This window comes from Orcinus orca, chromosome 11 (assembly GCF_937001465.1).
Source record: "Orcinus orca chromosome 11, mOrcOrc1.1, whole genome shotgun sequence".
NCBI lineage: Eukaryota > Metazoa > Chordata > Mammalia > Artiodactyla > Delphinidae > Orcinus > Orcinus orca.
In genome coordinates, this window is record NC_064569.1 from 95,510,962 (window position 1) to 95,527,610 (window position 16,649).

The 16,649-nt window shown below is 54.5% G+C and overlaps 2 protein-coding genes and 1 pseudogene across 5 annotated transcripts in view; 1 reads left to right on the top strand and 2 right to left on the bottom strand.

Annotated features, from left to right (window-relative positions):
* The window catches only part of CHADL (chondroadherin like), a 195,847-nt gene that overhangs the window by 68,729 nt on the left and 110,469 nt on the right, over positions 1-16,649 (bottom strand). The window lies entirely within an intron of this gene.
* Positions 1-16,649, top strand: part of ZC3H7B (zinc finger CCCH-type containing 7B) — a 54,172-nt gene that overhangs the window by 14,840 nt on the left and 22,683 nt on the right. For 2 of the 4 annotated variants that reach the window (XM_049693911.1, XM_033405125.2), the window contains exons 2-8: positions 346-557; positions 6,135-6,193; positions 9,345-9,378; positions 9,511-9,708; positions 10,561-10,719; positions 13,109-13,189; positions 14,015-14,071. In XM_049693911.1, coding sequence (XP_049549868.1) covers positions 444-557; positions 6,135-6,193; positions 9,345-9,378; positions 9,511-9,708; positions 10,561-10,719; positions 13,109-13,189; positions 14,015-14,071 — 702 coding nt within the window. In that variant the 5' untranslated portion in view covers positions 346-443. The remainder of the gene's footprint in view (positions 1-345; positions 558-6,134; positions 6,194-9,344; positions 9,379-9,510; positions 9,709-10,560; positions 10,720-13,108; positions 13,190-14,014; positions 14,072-16,649) is intronic. The other 2 variants (XM_033405127.2, XM_033405126.2) reach the window with 1 other exon arrangement.
* Positions 2,796-4,173, bottom strand: LOC105748499 (60S ribosomal protein L31-like; annotated as a pseudogene).

Here is a 16,649-nt window from a genome sequence, read left to right on the forward strand (position 1 = left end):
AGCTGGCCGCCTTCTCACTGTGGCCTCATCTGGCCTTTCCTTGGTGATGCCTGCTTGTGGGGAGAGGGAGGGAGAACTCTCTGGTGTCTCTTCTAATAAAGACACTAATCCTAGCAGATCAGAACCCTACCCTTATAACCCCATTTAACCTTAATTACCTCCTTTGAGGCCCTATTTCCAAACAGTCACATTGGGGGTTAGGGCTTCCAACATAAGGTTTTCGGGGGACACGAACATTCCATCTATCAATTCTGCCCTTGCCCCCCCCCCCAAATTCATGTTCTCATCACATACAAAATGGATTCATTCCATCCCAACAGCACCCGAATCCTTATCTAATTACAGCATCAAGTCTCAAGTTCAGAGTCTCATCTGAATCCGATACGGTTAAGACTGGAGGTGTGATTCATCCTGAAGCAGAATTCCTCTCCAGCTGTGAACTTATGACACCAGACAAGTTAGAAGGTTTCAAAATACAGTGGTGGGACAGACATGGGATAGACGTTTCCATTCCAAAAGGGATTCATCGGAAAGAGGAAAGAGGTCACAGGTTCCAGGCAAGTCCAAAGCCCAATGGGGCAAATTCCATTCGATTTTCAGGCTGGAGAAGCATCTTTGGCTTGATGCTCCCCTTTCCCGGCCCACTGGGGCACAGCATCACCCCCACAGCTCTTCCAGCACTTTGCCCCCCAAGGCTCTGGGCCTGTTGAAAAGGAGGCAGTAGCCCCACCCTTTGAAACCAAGGAGGCAGCCCTGATGATCTCTGAATTATCTTTGGGGTTATATTTCCCTTTTCTTAAAGGATAGAGCATGTTTGCAGCCAAATGGTTCTATGATCCTGTCCTGTAGAATTCCTTCCAGAAGTCCTGCAGCCTTCCTGCATTCCGTCATCCAGCCTTCTCTGTCCCCTTTAGTTCAAACTGGAATTATTTCTGCTGGTATAATCCCATCTCTGTTTCCGACTTCTGCTGGTGGCTGATTTGATGCATACTGATCTCCTTACCACACGGTTGTTCAGCCACACCCTAGGTGTTCTCTTCAGAACACTCCTTCTCATTTTTTGCAATATGGATAAGCTGAGAATGTTCTGATTCTTCAAGTTCTGGTTCCTTTTGTTAAACGATTCCTTCTTCAATTCCTCTCTCTTCTCTCGTGTTTTACCGTAAGCGGTAAGGAGGACTCGTGCCACAATTCCCATACCTGGCTTAGAAAGCTCCTCTGCTAAATATTGTTTCATCGCTTGCAAAGTCTACCTTCCACCGAACGCTAGAACACTATTCGGCCAAGTCCTTTGCCACTTTCTAACAAGGATCACCTTTCCTCCAGTTTCCAATAACCTGTCCTTCATTTTCATCTGCGGTCTCACCAGAATTGCCTTAGTGTCCGTATTTTTACCAACAGTCCTTTCATGGCAGTCTGGGGGTTTTTCTAGCATGTACCTCAAAACTCCTTCAGCCTCTACTCATCGTCCAGCTCCAAAGCCACTTTTGTATTTTTACTGTTTTTATTTTTACTGTATTTCTACTGTTTGTTATAGCAGCACCCCACTTCTCAGTACCAAAATCTGTATTCGTCTAGCCAGGGTACCAGAAGAAAATTCTGGATCAGAGCCCTACCCTCGTGACCACATTTAACCTGAATTACTTCCTCAGAGGCCCCTTCTCCAAGTACAGTCACACTAGGGGTTAGGGCTTCAACATATTAATTTACTGGGGACACAAACATTTAATTCATAACAACCACCTATAAAAATGTTCTTCCCAGGGCAGGGAAACTGAGGAAAAGGGAGGCGTGTGGGGCATTAGGTGACTGGCAGTTTTGCTAATGAGATGAAATCTATTTGCCAGCCCTGGCCTGGGAACTTTACACTCAATAAAATGAATCTAGAGTGGTCGATATATAGATCCTGGGACAGGAAATTGAGAGAAACATATTTTTGTGTGGGAGCCTTCCCCCTAGTCACTCCACAGACACATCTGCCTTCTGTGGGACACAAGCGCTCACGGACACCAAGCACAGGCTCAGGTGCCTGGGAAGTTTGCTGAGCGGTTCCACCTCTACTGTGCCTTTGAGGGGGGGAGGGCAGCAGTGTCTTTACCAACCTAAAGTCAGCAGTTGTAGGCCTTGTGAGCCATCTGAGCCTCACTCTCCCCATCTCTCAAATGTGGGTCCCAGCATGGTCCAGCCCACAGTCAGGATCAGATAAAATGTGGAAGATGACAGTGATTTCATAAACCATCACATGCAGCCCACCAGAAGGCCTGCCCTCCCTGACACCAAGGAGCCAACTCCTACTCAACCTTCAAAACCCAATTCAGACGTTGCCCCTTTTGAGGAGCTTCCACTTTCTTTGTGCCTCATCCCAGCCTGTTTACCACAGGAGCCTGGTTTGGGGTACAGCTGCTGGGATATCTTTGTATGCCTCTAACTAGGTTGTAAGGCCTGAGTAGGGAAGGCACCCTGGCCTTCTCATCTGCATATAATGGGCATATGGCAAACGTTGACTTGAATGTCCAGCACAGGAATTCTGATCTAACAGCCACCATTTATTAAGTGTCTGCGGTATACCAGGCCCTGAAATGAGTGCCTTCTATGTATTAATCCTGTTGATGGGTGCTAGTTGTAATCTCCAATTTACCCAGCAGGAAACTGCCACTCGGGGGATCTGAACCCCTCTCCATAGCCCATGTCCATGGCTGCACTGCTCCTTTGGGATTTTGGTGGTTAGAGAAGTGGATTCACGCCCACCGGGTGAGGAGCCTTCTTCATGCTGCCTGGGGCAGAGAATGCTTATTCCCTGGCATGGACTTCAGACTTATCAGGAATTACCACTGGGGTGGTCACAGGCAGCATTTGTTTCTGTTTGCTCAGACCTCAGGGCCTAGAGAACTGACTCAGAGATGCGTCTGACCACTGAGGTTTTCTGAGAGGACTTTGGGCTGAACGGGGCCGGGGGTTGGGGGTGAGGGAGCGTAATAGGTCAGGTGTTCCCACGAGGCATGGGCTGGTGTGGGGAATTTTGTGTGTGTGTGTGTGTGTGTGTGTGTGTGTGTGTGTGTGTGTGTGTGTGGTTCTATAACTTTATTGGACGATCACCAGTTAGTTCTCATCCACATTAACTGTAGATTTTTTAAAGTGGTGACAGGTACCTAGGTAACCAACTTATAGAGTTTGTTTGATGACTCTTCATTATGTTTTCTGGACAACCACACACGGATACGGTATGGGACATTCCTTATTCCTTTGGCCTAGACAGTTTCGTTGAGCCTGGTGTCAATGCGTCCATCTGGAGTTCCCATCTTCTTTGTGGAAGATTTCTGGATTTCTTTGAGTGCCCGACGGGCGCGCTTCTTGAAACCCACCCCATGGATGTGCCTGTGAATGTTGACAGTGTATTCTCTGGTCACTACCTCGTTGATGGTGGACCAGCCCTTCTTCTTCTCGCCACCCTTCTCTGCGGGAGCCGTCCTGCCGGGCCGGGGTTGGAAAAGATGGTGTGGGGAGCTGGACCAGCTGGAAAAGTAAAGAGAGGCTCCAGGCTGGATAGGACAGAGTCTTATTTGTGGTTTGAAAGACCCCTGTGATGACCTTGAGGAGATGGGGGCAGTGAGGAGGCTGGTCCTTGTCTGGGGCAGGGGGTGTGGAGGGATGGGCGTGGCAGCTGTGGCTACACCTGTGTGTGACGGCCAGCGGCACCTTCCCCCATCCCACAGCTCCCCTGCCGGTGCTGGGCCTCCCTGTGTGGTGATGGGTGCACCCTTGTCTTCCCCACCTGAAGACCCTCTCTTCCAGGGCAAGGATTGGGCCTGACCCCAGGCCCCCAGGAAATAGGGTGAATGAGTGTGTGATGGTCGTGTCGACGGGACCAGGAGCGGCTCCATGGAGGAGCCAGGCTTTGAAGGATGGATGGAATTTCGTTCACAGGATTGAGAGGAGCATGGCTGCACAGGTGGAAGGAACTGCAGAGGCGCAGGCTAGGAGACAGGAAAGCCCAGCAGCCTGTTCCGGCTGGAAGCCTGCGTGGGGCATGGGTGTCAGGATGATGAGAGCTTGTGTCACAGACAGGGACACTGAGGACAGAGAGACCGACCAAGAGACCTGCTCGGCGAGGCACAGGCAGCCCAGGGCCACTGCAGCCTGCCTCCTGCAGGAGAACAGGATCTTTGTGTCCATCCCAGGAGACACTTGCAGAGGTTTTGGCAGGAGGGAGGGGCGGTGCTGGAGGACACACACTTCCGCGGTTGTTGGACTGTTGCTCTGAGCCAGGCGCTCTGCACGAGTCTAACCCCTCACGACAGCCAATGCGGTGGGAGTGCCATCAGCTCCACTTTCCCCATCAGGAATATGACTGAGGTCCAAAGTCACATTGTGTGCACATGCTGGCCTTCACACCCAGGTCTGAGTCCAGAGCCCTGGCCCAAGGCCCTGGCAGGGTGAGCAGGCGTGTAGTGAGCACTTGCCAGTGGCCCTGGCCCTGCCTGGGGTGGGGAGCTGCTGTGCGCGACAGTGTTCTGGGAGCCTGAAGACGCGGTGTGGCTCTACCCCTCCTGGGAAGGACAAGCGGGAGGAGGGAGGTTCTGGTGGCCTGAGCTCTTGGCTCCCATACTCTCGTCTCCTTGGAGCCTCACGGACACCCTGCTGGCCCCGGGCCACACGGCGTCTCACAGCTCAGAGTGTGGGGCAGGATGTGGCCCTTGACAAGCTGGGTTCCAGCCCTGTTTGCCCGCTCACTGGTCGAGTGACCTTGGGAAAGAGAGTTCACTTCTTCGTGCCCCACTTTCCTCATCTGTAAAACGGGCTTAGTGACCTCTGCCTGCTTACCTTATGTGAAGACAACGTTGTAGAACCCAGGTGGAAATAAAGGACAAGGACGTAGAGAATTTTTGGAAGGTGTCAATTTGATACACTTGCTGCCTCTCCAAAGTAGCTGGGTGTTTTTTACACCTTTTTACACCTCTTTGCCAGTGAGGCAGTGAGGATCCACTCCCTGTGTCCGCATACCGGCCCTCTGTGGTTGCTGTGCGGGGGCCGAGGTACAAAGCGGGAGGCCCGTCCCCGAGTCCCGGGCTGGGCAGTCCCACCTCCCGGCCTTGCCCGTATCCTCTTGCAGTAACGGTTTGATGGGGCAGAGCATGGAAAGGGCCCATGAATGGCTGGGGCAGAAAGTGCTGGCCAGCTGGGCCGTGGGCACCCCAGCCTCAGATTCTGACCCGGGGAAGGCCCAGCCCCCTCCTGGCTGTCACTGCGTGGGACCAGCTGACCTCCATGGTTGCAGGGAAGGGGAGCCAGGTGGGCTGTCTGTATCTGGCCATGAGCTCCCAGCTCCCGGGGGCTCACCCTGGAGGTACCAGACCCCTAGCTGCTCTGTCTGAGCCTCCCTTCTCCTTAAGCACCCCCGCCTTCAGTTTTCACTCCCTTCATCTCCGGAGCACATCCCTGTACGAGTTCAGTGCCTTTCACTTGCTGTGCAACTTTGGGCCATCCCTCAGCCTCGCTGAGGCTCCGTCTCCCTCATCCGTAACGTGGGGAATTCCCTCCACCTCGCCGAGATGGTGCAGGTACCGGGCCACCCCGGCCTGGTGCAGTGGGGGCCAGCCAGCTCATGAAGGGGGCTCCCTGAGCTTTGGTTTCCTCCTTGGTAAAATGGGGACAAAATGACACCTGCCTCATGGCAGATGCAGTGAGACCCTCCTACAGAGTGCCTGGCCCACGTGTGGTGCTACATTGTAGCTGTGATCATCGGCATTGTTTTTCTGTGTCTCTTCTCCCCAAACTGTGCTTAGTGGTAAAACAAGGTTTCTCCCTTGAACTTGAGGGTATCCCATGCAGTATTGCAGCCCCAGCCATGCATGGGAAAGGGCAGGTAGCCTCCAAGCAGCCTGGGCCCATCAAAGTCACTGTGCAAACTCAGGGTCCAGTGGGATGTGGGTGTGGAGGGCAGAGCTGTGTACCTGGTTCAGACACTTTGTGTAGACCTCGAGACAGGTCACTGCCCTCGGGGACACTCCTGCCACCCGCCCTGGCACCTGTGAGGTGGGGTGAGCACAGGAGTGAGGGAGCACACGTTGGGGGCTTGGGGGTTGGACGGTGACTGGCCCCCGCTGACTGCCTGATGGACTGTGTTCTCTCCCCAGAGACTGATGGAGAGGCAGAGACGGAAAGCGGACATCGAGAAGGGGCTGCAGTTCATTCAGTGAGTGTGCGGTGGGCCCGGCTGGGCAGGGTCCTCTGAGGCATCCCCGGAGCACGCGCTCTCAGGCTGCCTGTGTGTTGGGGAGTGGGGAGGTGGGACAGGCTGGGAAGGGGCTGGCATGGCAGGGGCCGGAGTTACCCCTAACCCTGAGCCGTGAACCTGCCCCGCACATCTGCGCTCCCTGACCCTGGTTACCCTTTGGTCTCATCTGGCATATCCTTTTACCCTCCGCCTCCATGCCTGCTCCTACGCTCCCTGTTAATTCTCTTGCTTGTCTGTGCACATCTTATAATAAATCCCTAGTTCTTGCTTACTGAGCATGTCTTTCTGGCTGCTTTCTGGCTGCGTGCTGGGCCCTTCACATCCATCATCTCTCTAATCTTCACAGCAGCCCAGTAAAGCAGGTGGTCTTGTGTCCATTTTGCAGATGAGAAAACTGAGGCTCAGAGAGGTTAAGAAACGTGTTTACAGTCACACAGCTGTTAAGTGACGGAATTCTAACCTGGGTCTCGCTGACTCCAAGCCCACCTCTCTTTGCATTATTTGCCCCCTGTACCCACATGCCATGTTTGTTTTTTCATCTTTTTCTTTACACGTAAAAGATTTTTACTCACCCTTTTCTTTACTAACGCTTTTCTTTTCTCTCTCTGAAATGGACCCTCAGAGGCATGTTTATCATGGTGCTAATGAAGCATAAGCTCCTGGCCCCTCGCTTGCGCGGGTCCTTTCTGAAGCCCCGAAAGGCTCCCTAAGCAATTCTTTGTTTCTCATTTTGTGTTCTTTTTCTTAAGTACGACTCCCCACAGAACTGGGATTTGCATCTACGCACCCTCATATACTCCCCAATTTTGTTCTCTCATAGAGACCTGCAAAACGCGACCTGCCTTTTCACCACAAGCTGGGTCCCTTTTCACACACACACACACACAGGGTCTGCTCCTGTTTATATTCACACACCACGCTCTCCTTCCTCAGCTTGCAGCACAGCCACTTTTCCTGGCTCCGGCCGGCTCAGAGCTGCCCTTCACTGGGGGTTCTTCTTCCAGGCACTTGATTTTGGGAAAGTGCCTGAGGTTTATTCAGAGGCCAGTCTGGTGAACAAGGCAAGCCTTGGGAATTCTGTCTTTTTAAAAAATTTTTACTTTACATTGGAGTATAGTTGATTAACAATGTTGTGTTAGTTGCAGATGTACAGCAAAGTGATTCAGTTATACATACACAAGTATCTATTCATTTTCAACTTCCTTTCCCATTTAGGTTATTACAGAGCAGAGTTCCCTGTCCTATACAGTAGGTCCTTGTTGGTTATCTATTTTAAGAATTCTGGGTGTTTTTTTAGTAAATTTATTTATTTTTATTTGTTTGTTTTTGGCTGCATTGGGTCTTTGTTGCTGCGCGTGGGCTTTCTCTAGTTGCGGTGAGCGGGGGCTGCTCTTTGTTGCGGAGCACAGGCTCTAGGCATGCAGGCTTCAGTAGTTGTGGCACGTGGGCTCAGTAGTTGTGGCTCACGGGCTCTAGAGCACAGGCTCAGTAGTTGTGGCGCACGGGCTTAGTTGCTCCGCGGCCTGTGGGATTTTCCCAGACCAGGGATCGATTCTGTGTCCCCTGCATTGGCAGGCAGATTCTTAACCACTGCGCCACCAGGGAAGTCCCAAGAATTCTGTTTTTAAGTCACTGATTTTTGCGGAGCTGGAACTGTGAGCCCCAGACCTAGATCCACATCCCAGTGTCCCTGCTTCCTGGTGGTCTCAGTGCCTGAGAAATGGAGATGATGCCACTTCCCTCCCAGGGTCGTTGTGCTTGGGATAAATGTTAGCCTTGTGTCCTCCTTCCCCTTCCCAAAGGGGAGCTCTGAGAAGGTTTAGCAACAGGCTTCTTGGGAACCCATAGGTTGGTCTCCTGAGGGACTGCTTTGCAGCATACATAGTAGGACCTGCTCCTTTAAAAATGACTGTTTCCTCACGTACCGACTTCATGTGCTTAGCAAACGTTTATTAGGCACCTCTGGGCACAGAGAACCGTAGGAGCCATAAAGTGGTCTGGACAGGTGGGTGGATGGCTTGTGTAGAGCCTTAAACACCAGGATGAGGCGACCTTGAGGACGGGGTATGACCTATTGAAGACGAAGCTGATGCTGGAAGAGGAGAGGCTGGAGGTGGGAGACCAGTTAGGAGGAGAGTGGTGGGGCCAGTGCTGGGGCAGGAGGGACGGGCCCTGGTCTCTGACGGTGGGAGGCAAGTGAGAGGGTGGGTGATTGGCCCCGCTGTCATAATCAGGGACACCTCCTCCCACACACACAGGGGACCTCCGGCATCTCCTCTCACCACTTGTCACTTACTAGCTTAGGCTGCTCTTTTTCGCCCAGGTGTTCGCGGTGGCTCCGGGCAACAGAAAGAGCCCCAGCCCTGCCCTCTGGCCCTGGCTCTGATCTGCTCTGTGACCTTGGGCAAGTCACTGCCCCTCTCTGAATGTCTGTTTTCCCCTCTGTGACATGAGAGACCAGAAGACAAACCCCAGCTCCCTTCCAGCCCTGCCATTTAGCCTCAGAGATGTGCCTCAAGGCTCCTGGGCTGACGCTTTCTTCTGTACTGAGCTGGCATTGTTTTGGCCATGGGCAGGAGAGGGTGCGTAAGACCCCATCTGCTTTTCTGAGTCTGGCATAAGGGGTGAGGTTCTGAGTGCCGGGCCTTGGCTGGGGTTGTGTGGGTTTTGCGGGCAGGGACAGAAGTGCAGAGACTCCCAAACTAAGGGGCCCTGAGGTGGACTTTGGGTGCCACCCAAGGGCCTGCAGTTGCAGGTTTGGTCTGGGGGGACATGGTCGTTCCCAAGGGCTGGTTTCTTAGGCAGAGGACAGCCGGCTGGAGCTGGAGCACTTTCTCAGCATCTGCACCTGGGAAAGCCTGGCTGCCAGGCCCTGGGGCAAACACAAGGCCTTCATCCAATCTTCCATTGGAAACAGAGGGCCAGCATGGTGTTGATTTAAGGAGAAAAAACTGCTATCCCCTGACCCCAGTCCACAAGGGGATGTCTGAGGTCCGAGCTGGGGAGCCGGCTCTAGGCACAGTCTCTAGTCTGAGGCTCTGGCTCCTGGGCCTCTGGGAGGCTGGGAACTCTGGGCCCACCCAGAGCTTGCGTCCTTCTTTTCCTATAGGTCGACCCTACCCCTGAAGCAAGAAGAATATGAGGTGAGCTTCAGGGGCTGGGCTGGGGGAAGGTGAAGGGCGGAGTGTCCCTGGCGGGGGGCTGGGGGCCCGGGTGCCAGGGCTGGGGCTGAGTGGAGAAGGCCCCCTAAGCCACCCTGTACCCTGCCCCGGCAGGCCTTTCTGCTCAAGCTGGTGCAGAACCTGTTCGCTGAGGGCAATGACCTGTTCCGAGAGAAGGACTACAAGCAGGCACTGGTGCAGTACGTGGAGGGGCTGAACGTGGCCGACTACGCCGCCTCTGACCAGGTGGCCCTGCCCCGGGAGCTGCTGTGCAAACTGCACGTCAACAGGGCCGCCTGCTACTTCACCATGGTGAGCTCCTCTCCTGCACCCGCTGCCCTGACCGGGCCCAACGACCGGGCCCCCGCCGCCGTGAGCCTCTGCAGCTCCACCGTCCGCTCCCGTGGCTCTCGACCCCAGCGCACAACAGACACACCTGGAGAGCTTTTACAGGGCTAATACCTAATAAAGAAAGGTCTACATGATATTGGTGCCCAAGCCCTCCCCCAGATGAGTTAAGTTAGACTCTCGGCGTGGCCTGGGCCCTGGCAGGAGTCTGTGGGCCGTCAGGGCAGAGGGCTGCTGCCCTCATCGTGTCCACCGCCTCTTTCTGCAAACCTCTCCTGCCCCTGCCCCTGGGCACCTGCCCCCCTCACGCCCTCAACCTTACTCCTCTCTCCTGACTTCCAGCTTCCTCCTCCTTCACTCCTCCCTCAGTCTCCAGCCTCCTCCTCTTCTCTGTCCTCACTCACTGACTCAGTCATTCCCTGACCCTGTGGGAGCCCTGCCGTGGGCTCTGCAGAGGATCCAGCCCATTCTGGATAAACGGGTCTGCCCGATGCCCGTTCCCACCGTTCTGCACGCTGAGCTGCCTTCCGGATTTCAGTCCGTGGTCTGCTGAGTGACCGGGCTCATCACTGTACGGTTTAAAGGCCTTTCCCCTCCATGTCCTGCCAGCGCCCCACAGCAGCCCCTTCAGCTGGACACACGGGTGCCCTCGACTGAGCCTGAACGCCAGAGCTGTTTCCCGGAGCTCTCCAGCCCCTCCCTGACACCCTCCTCCTCTGCAGGGAAGGGAGGCTGGTCCTCAGTCCAGGGAGAGGCAGGAGGCTGGGGGAGGGAAGGTAACAGGCTGACCGGCCGCTGCCTGCTCCTCTCTGGCAGGGCCTGTATGAGAAGGCGCTGGAGGACAGCGAGAAGGCACTGGGCCTGGACGGAGACAACATCCGGGCGCTGTTCCGCAAGGCGCGGGCCCTGACCGAGCTGGGGCGCCACAAGGAGGCCTACGCGTGCAGCAGCCGGTGCTCCCTGGCGCTGCCCCACGTGAGTGCGGCCCTGCAGCCTTGCCTGCAGAGGCCAGGCTCCCAGCCCTCTGCACTGCCCTCTCTGGGGCCAGGCACCACACCTCTCTGAGCCTCGCTTTCCTCCGCTGAGACACTGATATTAACACCAGGCATTGCTGAAAATACAGTGTGTATTGACCTACTTAATCCTTGTGACAATCCTTAGAGATAGAGATAGAGATAGACACTATTATTATCCCCATTTTAAAGATGAGGAGACAGAGGCACAGAGAGAAAGAAACTTACCCAGGATCCTGGCTAGGGGGTGGCAGAGCCGAGACTTGAACCCAGGCAGTCTGACTCTTAACTTCCACACTCTGAGAGTACAGGGTTGCAGTGGGCACCAAACGGGGTGCCACACGTGCGGGGACCTGATGTCCAGGCTGTCATCAGGTGGGGACGGTCAATGGGAAAAAAAACAATCGAGGGTCTTGCTTGCCCCAGCCCACACACAGCTGGGCACACAGCCCCTCTGCATTCATTCGTCAGCTTAACAACTGTTTACTAAGTGCCCACGGAGTGCCCAGATCTGTGCCTGTCAGGGACCCACAGTCTATTAGGAGACAAATGGAGACAAGCCTGGGGTCTAGGCCTGGCTTCAGTACAGAGCCCTGGCATGATCTCAGACAAAGCACCGCCCCTCTCTGCACAGCAGTTCCACATCTATAAAGTGCCCTTCCTACTTTATCTCTGAAATAATGGGTGTGAAAGGGCTTGGAGAAGGGTAAATGCTGCCCGGGAAGGGCTGAGAGAGTTCAGGAGTGGTCAGGATCCTGGAGGGCTCCCTGGAGGACGCAGGGCTTGAGTGGGGCTGGAAGAAGCAATTTGGGTGGGCAAAGCAGAAAGGCTGTATGCACAGTGATCAAGGATGTCAGTTGCAGAGAACTGGCCTGTGTTTGGGTTCTAATCTTGAGTCTGCCACCTACTAGCTCTGTGACCTTGGACACACAGTTTAGCCCCTCTGAATCTTAGTTTGCACCCCTATAAAGTGGGGGTGGTAACATGCCATGCATCATAGGGCTGTGCTGAGGATGGAATCAGAAAATCACACAGGGCAGTTGGCACAGTGTCTGGACACAGTAAGTATTCAGAACATTCACTGGTATTATACTTTCTATTTATTATTCTTGCTTCTCCAATTAAGTTTACTTCACAATTGAGAACCTCTCTTATGACCCAGTGCCCAACCTGTACTACATTCTCCAGCATCTGAAGCAGGTCCACATCCGGGTCCCATGACTACCCACTTGTTGGGGGACAGGGTGGCTCTCACCCCACTGTACAGGTCAGGGAGCTGGGCCCCGCGAGGGCCGGTAACTCCCCTGAGGAAAGTATCCAAACAAGGACTTCTGGCTTCGAGTTGGAGAATTCCCCCACTTTCCAGTCCTTATGGGTAAACCCCGACTGGGCCCTGCTCCTTGCTGGGCATCAGGACCAGAGGTGACCCAGACCCTGGACTCTAGGCGTTCGTCGGTGAGGTGGGGAGGTCGACGAAGGTACAGGATCCCCGTTGTCCCTTTGTAGCCCGGACTGCAGTCACTGTACCTCTGTTTACTGATCGGTCTCCCCACTAGACTGGAGCCTCCGTGAGGCCTGGGCCCCGTCTGCCCTGTGGTTGTGGTGTCCCCGGCCCCTAGCTTGTGGCTGGCACACAGCACACAGAAAGTAGTACAGACCTGGAGGGAGGAAGGAACGCAGGTTCTGTAACAGCACCAACCATGCGCCAGGCGCGTCCTAGACTTCACACGGCCTCGCTCCTTTGGGCCTGTGTTGCACCCCTGAGGCCTCACTTGCAGAGAGTTCCAAGACACTTTCTGGTGAAAGAAGCAGGTTGTAGAACAAATAATAGGGAAGATATGATCTCACTTACATGAAAAGAAGAAAAAGCCACAAAGCAAAACTAAGCATCCTTTGTCGTCCGTACGCGTGTATGTAAATTCCCAGGTAAGATCCGTAGGGCAACACAGCAGCACTGTTGGCTGTGCTCCCCCTGGGGAGGAGCCTAGGGTGAGGGTGGGGCTGATCCAGGGAAGCAGTTGCTCTTCCTCTAACATTTCAGCCTTCTACAGTGACACTGCTACTTGACGAATTGTGGAAACAAAAGGAAAATATTGAAATAAAACCCCCAAATTATTCCTGTCCACGCCCCACAACACAAGGAAAAACAGAAGCACGGGTTCCTGGCCCCAGCCCTACCACGCACTGGCTGTGTGACTGGGGCAGCCCACGTCCCCTCCCAGGGTCCTGCTTCCTTATCTGTAACCTGGGGTAACAGGGACCCCCCCCCTTGCAGGGCTGCACAGGTGTCCGGAGCACAGCTCGTGAGTCAGGGCGGACTAACCACCCTACCCTGTGTCTTTGCTTCCCAGGATGAGAGTGTAACTCACCTTGGTCAGGAGCTGGCTCAGAAGCTTGGGCTGCGAGTTCGGAAGGCGTATAAGAGGCCCCAGGTAGGTGGGCCCTGGGCACTGGGGCCTGGGCGGGGATGGAGATGGGGAGACCTGAAGAGGGTGACCAGGAGCCTTTGGGAGATGTGCGTGAGGGGGCCGGGGCCAGGACAGGACAGAGGGGGTGACAGCAGGTGTTCTTCCCTGTGTTGGCTGAAAGCCCTGGGACGGCTTCCAGAACCTTTTGGCAAAGGAAAGGACAGCCAAAGCTTCTAGCTCACCTTAGACACCAGCCGTGCAAACCCTCTCCGTCCCCTGCCCTGGCCGATTTCAACACCCTGGAGGTGGCCTCCGTTGAAGCTGGCCTCCTTTAGCCTCGTGTTCTCAAATCACCCCTGTGTGGTGCATATTTGAAACGTTGGTACCTGTTTGGCTCGTTCAGATCCACGTGCATTCATCTGGCTCCTGCATTTGGCTAGGAAGCTGCACACCGGGGAGGGTATGGCTCTAGAGTCTCTGCCGTGACCTTGAGCAAGTTAGTTCTTCTCTCTCCACCCTCTTTTCCGCATCTGGGATGTGGGGGAAATTATGCCCGCCTCAGAGGGCTCCTGGGGATCAAAGGGAGAGAGGTTTGAGGTGGTGCCTGGCACAGTGCCGGGCTCACAGTGGGAGCGTGTACCTGGAAGTCCTCTGCCCAGGCCATGGTTGCAGGGAGAAAACGCCTGAATCTGACCCAGGTGACTCCCTGCAGGCCTGGGGGCAGGGAGCTCAGAGGGCACCACAGACCCCACCCGCCTGGTCGGGGCTCCTCTGCTGCCCTGGCTGGCGGGACCGTGAGCACATTCGCAGAATCGTCATCTCTTCCCACATCTCTCCAATCTCTGGCAGGAATTGGAAACCTTTTCTCTGCTCAGTAACGGCACTGCGGCTGGTGTGGCAGATCAGGTAGGATGGAGACCAGGACCCCGAGCCTCCCTCCCCCACCCCAACCCGCCCCAGGACCAACCTATCTTGGTTCAACCATCATGAGAGCTTTGGGTTCATTCTCTGGGATATAAATGACCGCAGGCAGCAGGGCCAGAGGTATCACACTGAAGGGTTGGGCTCAATCTGTCCTTGTCCCCACTGCTGCAAGGCAGGCCCCTGCCTTGGGAAGAGGGGTGAGTGACAGCTTGGGCCCGGGCCAGGGTCTTGAGGGAAGTCCTGGGACCCACAGCACCTCCACGTCCCAAGAGGGGCCTCCTGTGACCACAGGGGCAAAGTATGGGGATGAGCTGTGGCTGCCGGTGCTGGGAGTGGTCACGCAGGGGGACCGTCGGGGTACCCTCACTCGTGGACCCCTGAGAAAGAAAACAAATGGCAGCAGGCAGGTTGGGAGTAGGAAGGAGGGAGAAAGGCAGTTGAGACCAGACCACCAGGCCTCGTCCTGGTTGGGGGCGGGAGTGGCAGGGCCCAGCACACACATCACACCCCACCGCCCGCCATACAGGAACTGCTCAGGTGGACTTGGGAAGGGACAGGCCGGAAGAGCGTGGATGGCGGCTGGTGCCCTGCCTCTTCGTTGTACGTAAGGGGAGAGTGAGGCACGAGAGTGAGGAAGGGACTTGGCCAGTGTCACACAGTTGGCCCCCGTCCCCCCAGAGCATGACAACACTTTCATTCATTCACTCAACAGACTCCCAGGGAACCACTTCTTGCCCCTGAGCTGCCACTGGGCCAGAGCTGAGTTAGGCGTGTCCTGGCCCTTGGGGCCTACCAGGCTGCAAGGGAGGCAGATGTGGACCTGCCTGTGTAGCAGTCACGATGGTTTGTAACCAAAAATCATTAGGCCTGGCACCTACTGGGTCCTCAAAAAAAATAAAATTAAGTGAATGTCTGAGTCTGTTCAGGCTGCTGTAACAAGATGCCGGGAATTCCCTGGCAGTCCGGTGGTTAGGACTCGGCGCTCTCACTTCTGGGACCTGGGTTCGATCCCTGGTCGGGGCACTAAGATCCCGCAAGCTGTGAGGGGCAGCCAAAAAAAAAAAGCCGTGTATTGGGTGACTTATAAACAAAAGAAATTTGTTACTCACAGTTCTGGAGACTGGGAAGTCCAAGATCAAGGTGCTGGCAGATTCGATGTCTAGAGAGGACCCACGTCCTGGTTCATAGATGGTCTTCTAGTTGTAACCTCACATGAAGGGCGGAAGGGATCTCTCTGGGGTTTCTCTTATAAGGGCCATAATCTCATTCATGAGGGCTCCACTCTTATGACCTAATCACCTCCCGAAGGCCACACCTCCTAATACCATAATTTTGGGGGTTAGGATTTCAACATGTGAATTTCTGGGGGACAGACATTCAGACCATAGCAGTGAGTGGATGAATACATAATCGCAAATAATTTCACAATGCCTGGAGGGAGGTGCTATTTACCCACTATTACAAAGGAGAAACTGAGGCGTAGAGAAGTTAGGAGACTTGTCTGAGTTGGTCCAGTATGTGCCAGGCACTGAGCTGGGGCCTGGGTACGTACGTGCTGAATAAAACAAACATGGTCCCTGCCCTCGAAGAGCTCACAGTCCAGGGCAGATGGACACTAGCCGTTTCTGGTTACAAACCATGAGGAGAGCTCTAAAGGCAGAGGGTGGGGAGCTGTGGGCCACTGGGCCTGGGAGGCCTGATTTAGACCGGGCGTCAGCAATCTGTAAGCTGAGACCCGAAGTCGAGAGTAGGGCAGGGGCAGGGTGTGTGGGTAGAACAATTCCAGAGGGCAAGGTGTGTACAAAGGCCCTGAGGCTGGGAGGAGCTCAGAGTATAGGAGGGACCAAGGGGAAGGGGCCCAGTGGGGCTGGAACAGTGGATAGAAGCCACAGCACCTAGTCCCTGGTGAGGTCTTCATCGTAAGAGTGTTGGGAAAGCACTGAAGGCGGATAGCACTGATTTCATTCATTCATTCAGAAGATATTTATTGAGTGCTTCTGTGTGCCCGTCATAGAATTGATCTAGGCACTGGGGACACAGCAGAGGGAGAAACAGCCAAAGAGCCCCACCCTCATAAAACTTGGTCTAATTGGGGGAGACAAACAAAAAGTGACCAGTGCCTTGGAGAAGGGAGCTGGGGAGGCCAGGCTATTGGTGGGGGGTGGGTGGGTTGCAGGGTTTTTAAATTTTATTTATTTATTTTAAACCTAACTTTTTTTTTTAAGATTTTTTTTTATTTGGACCATTTTTAAAGTCTTTATTGAATTCGTTACAATATTGCTTCTGTTTTATGTTTTGGTTTTTTGGCCGTGAGGCATGTGGGCTCTCAGCTCCCCAACGAGGGATCGAACCCCCACCCCCTGCACTGGGAGGCAAAGTCTCAACCACTGGACCACGCCAGGGAAGTCCCTGGGTTGCAGTTTTAAACAGTAAATAGTGAAAGGGAGATACTTGAGCAAAGACCCAAAGGAGATGAGGAGTGAACTATGAGGAGGTCTGGGGGACCAGGCAGAGGGAACAGCCAGTGCAAAGGCCCTGAGGCAGGAGTGTGCCTAGTGTG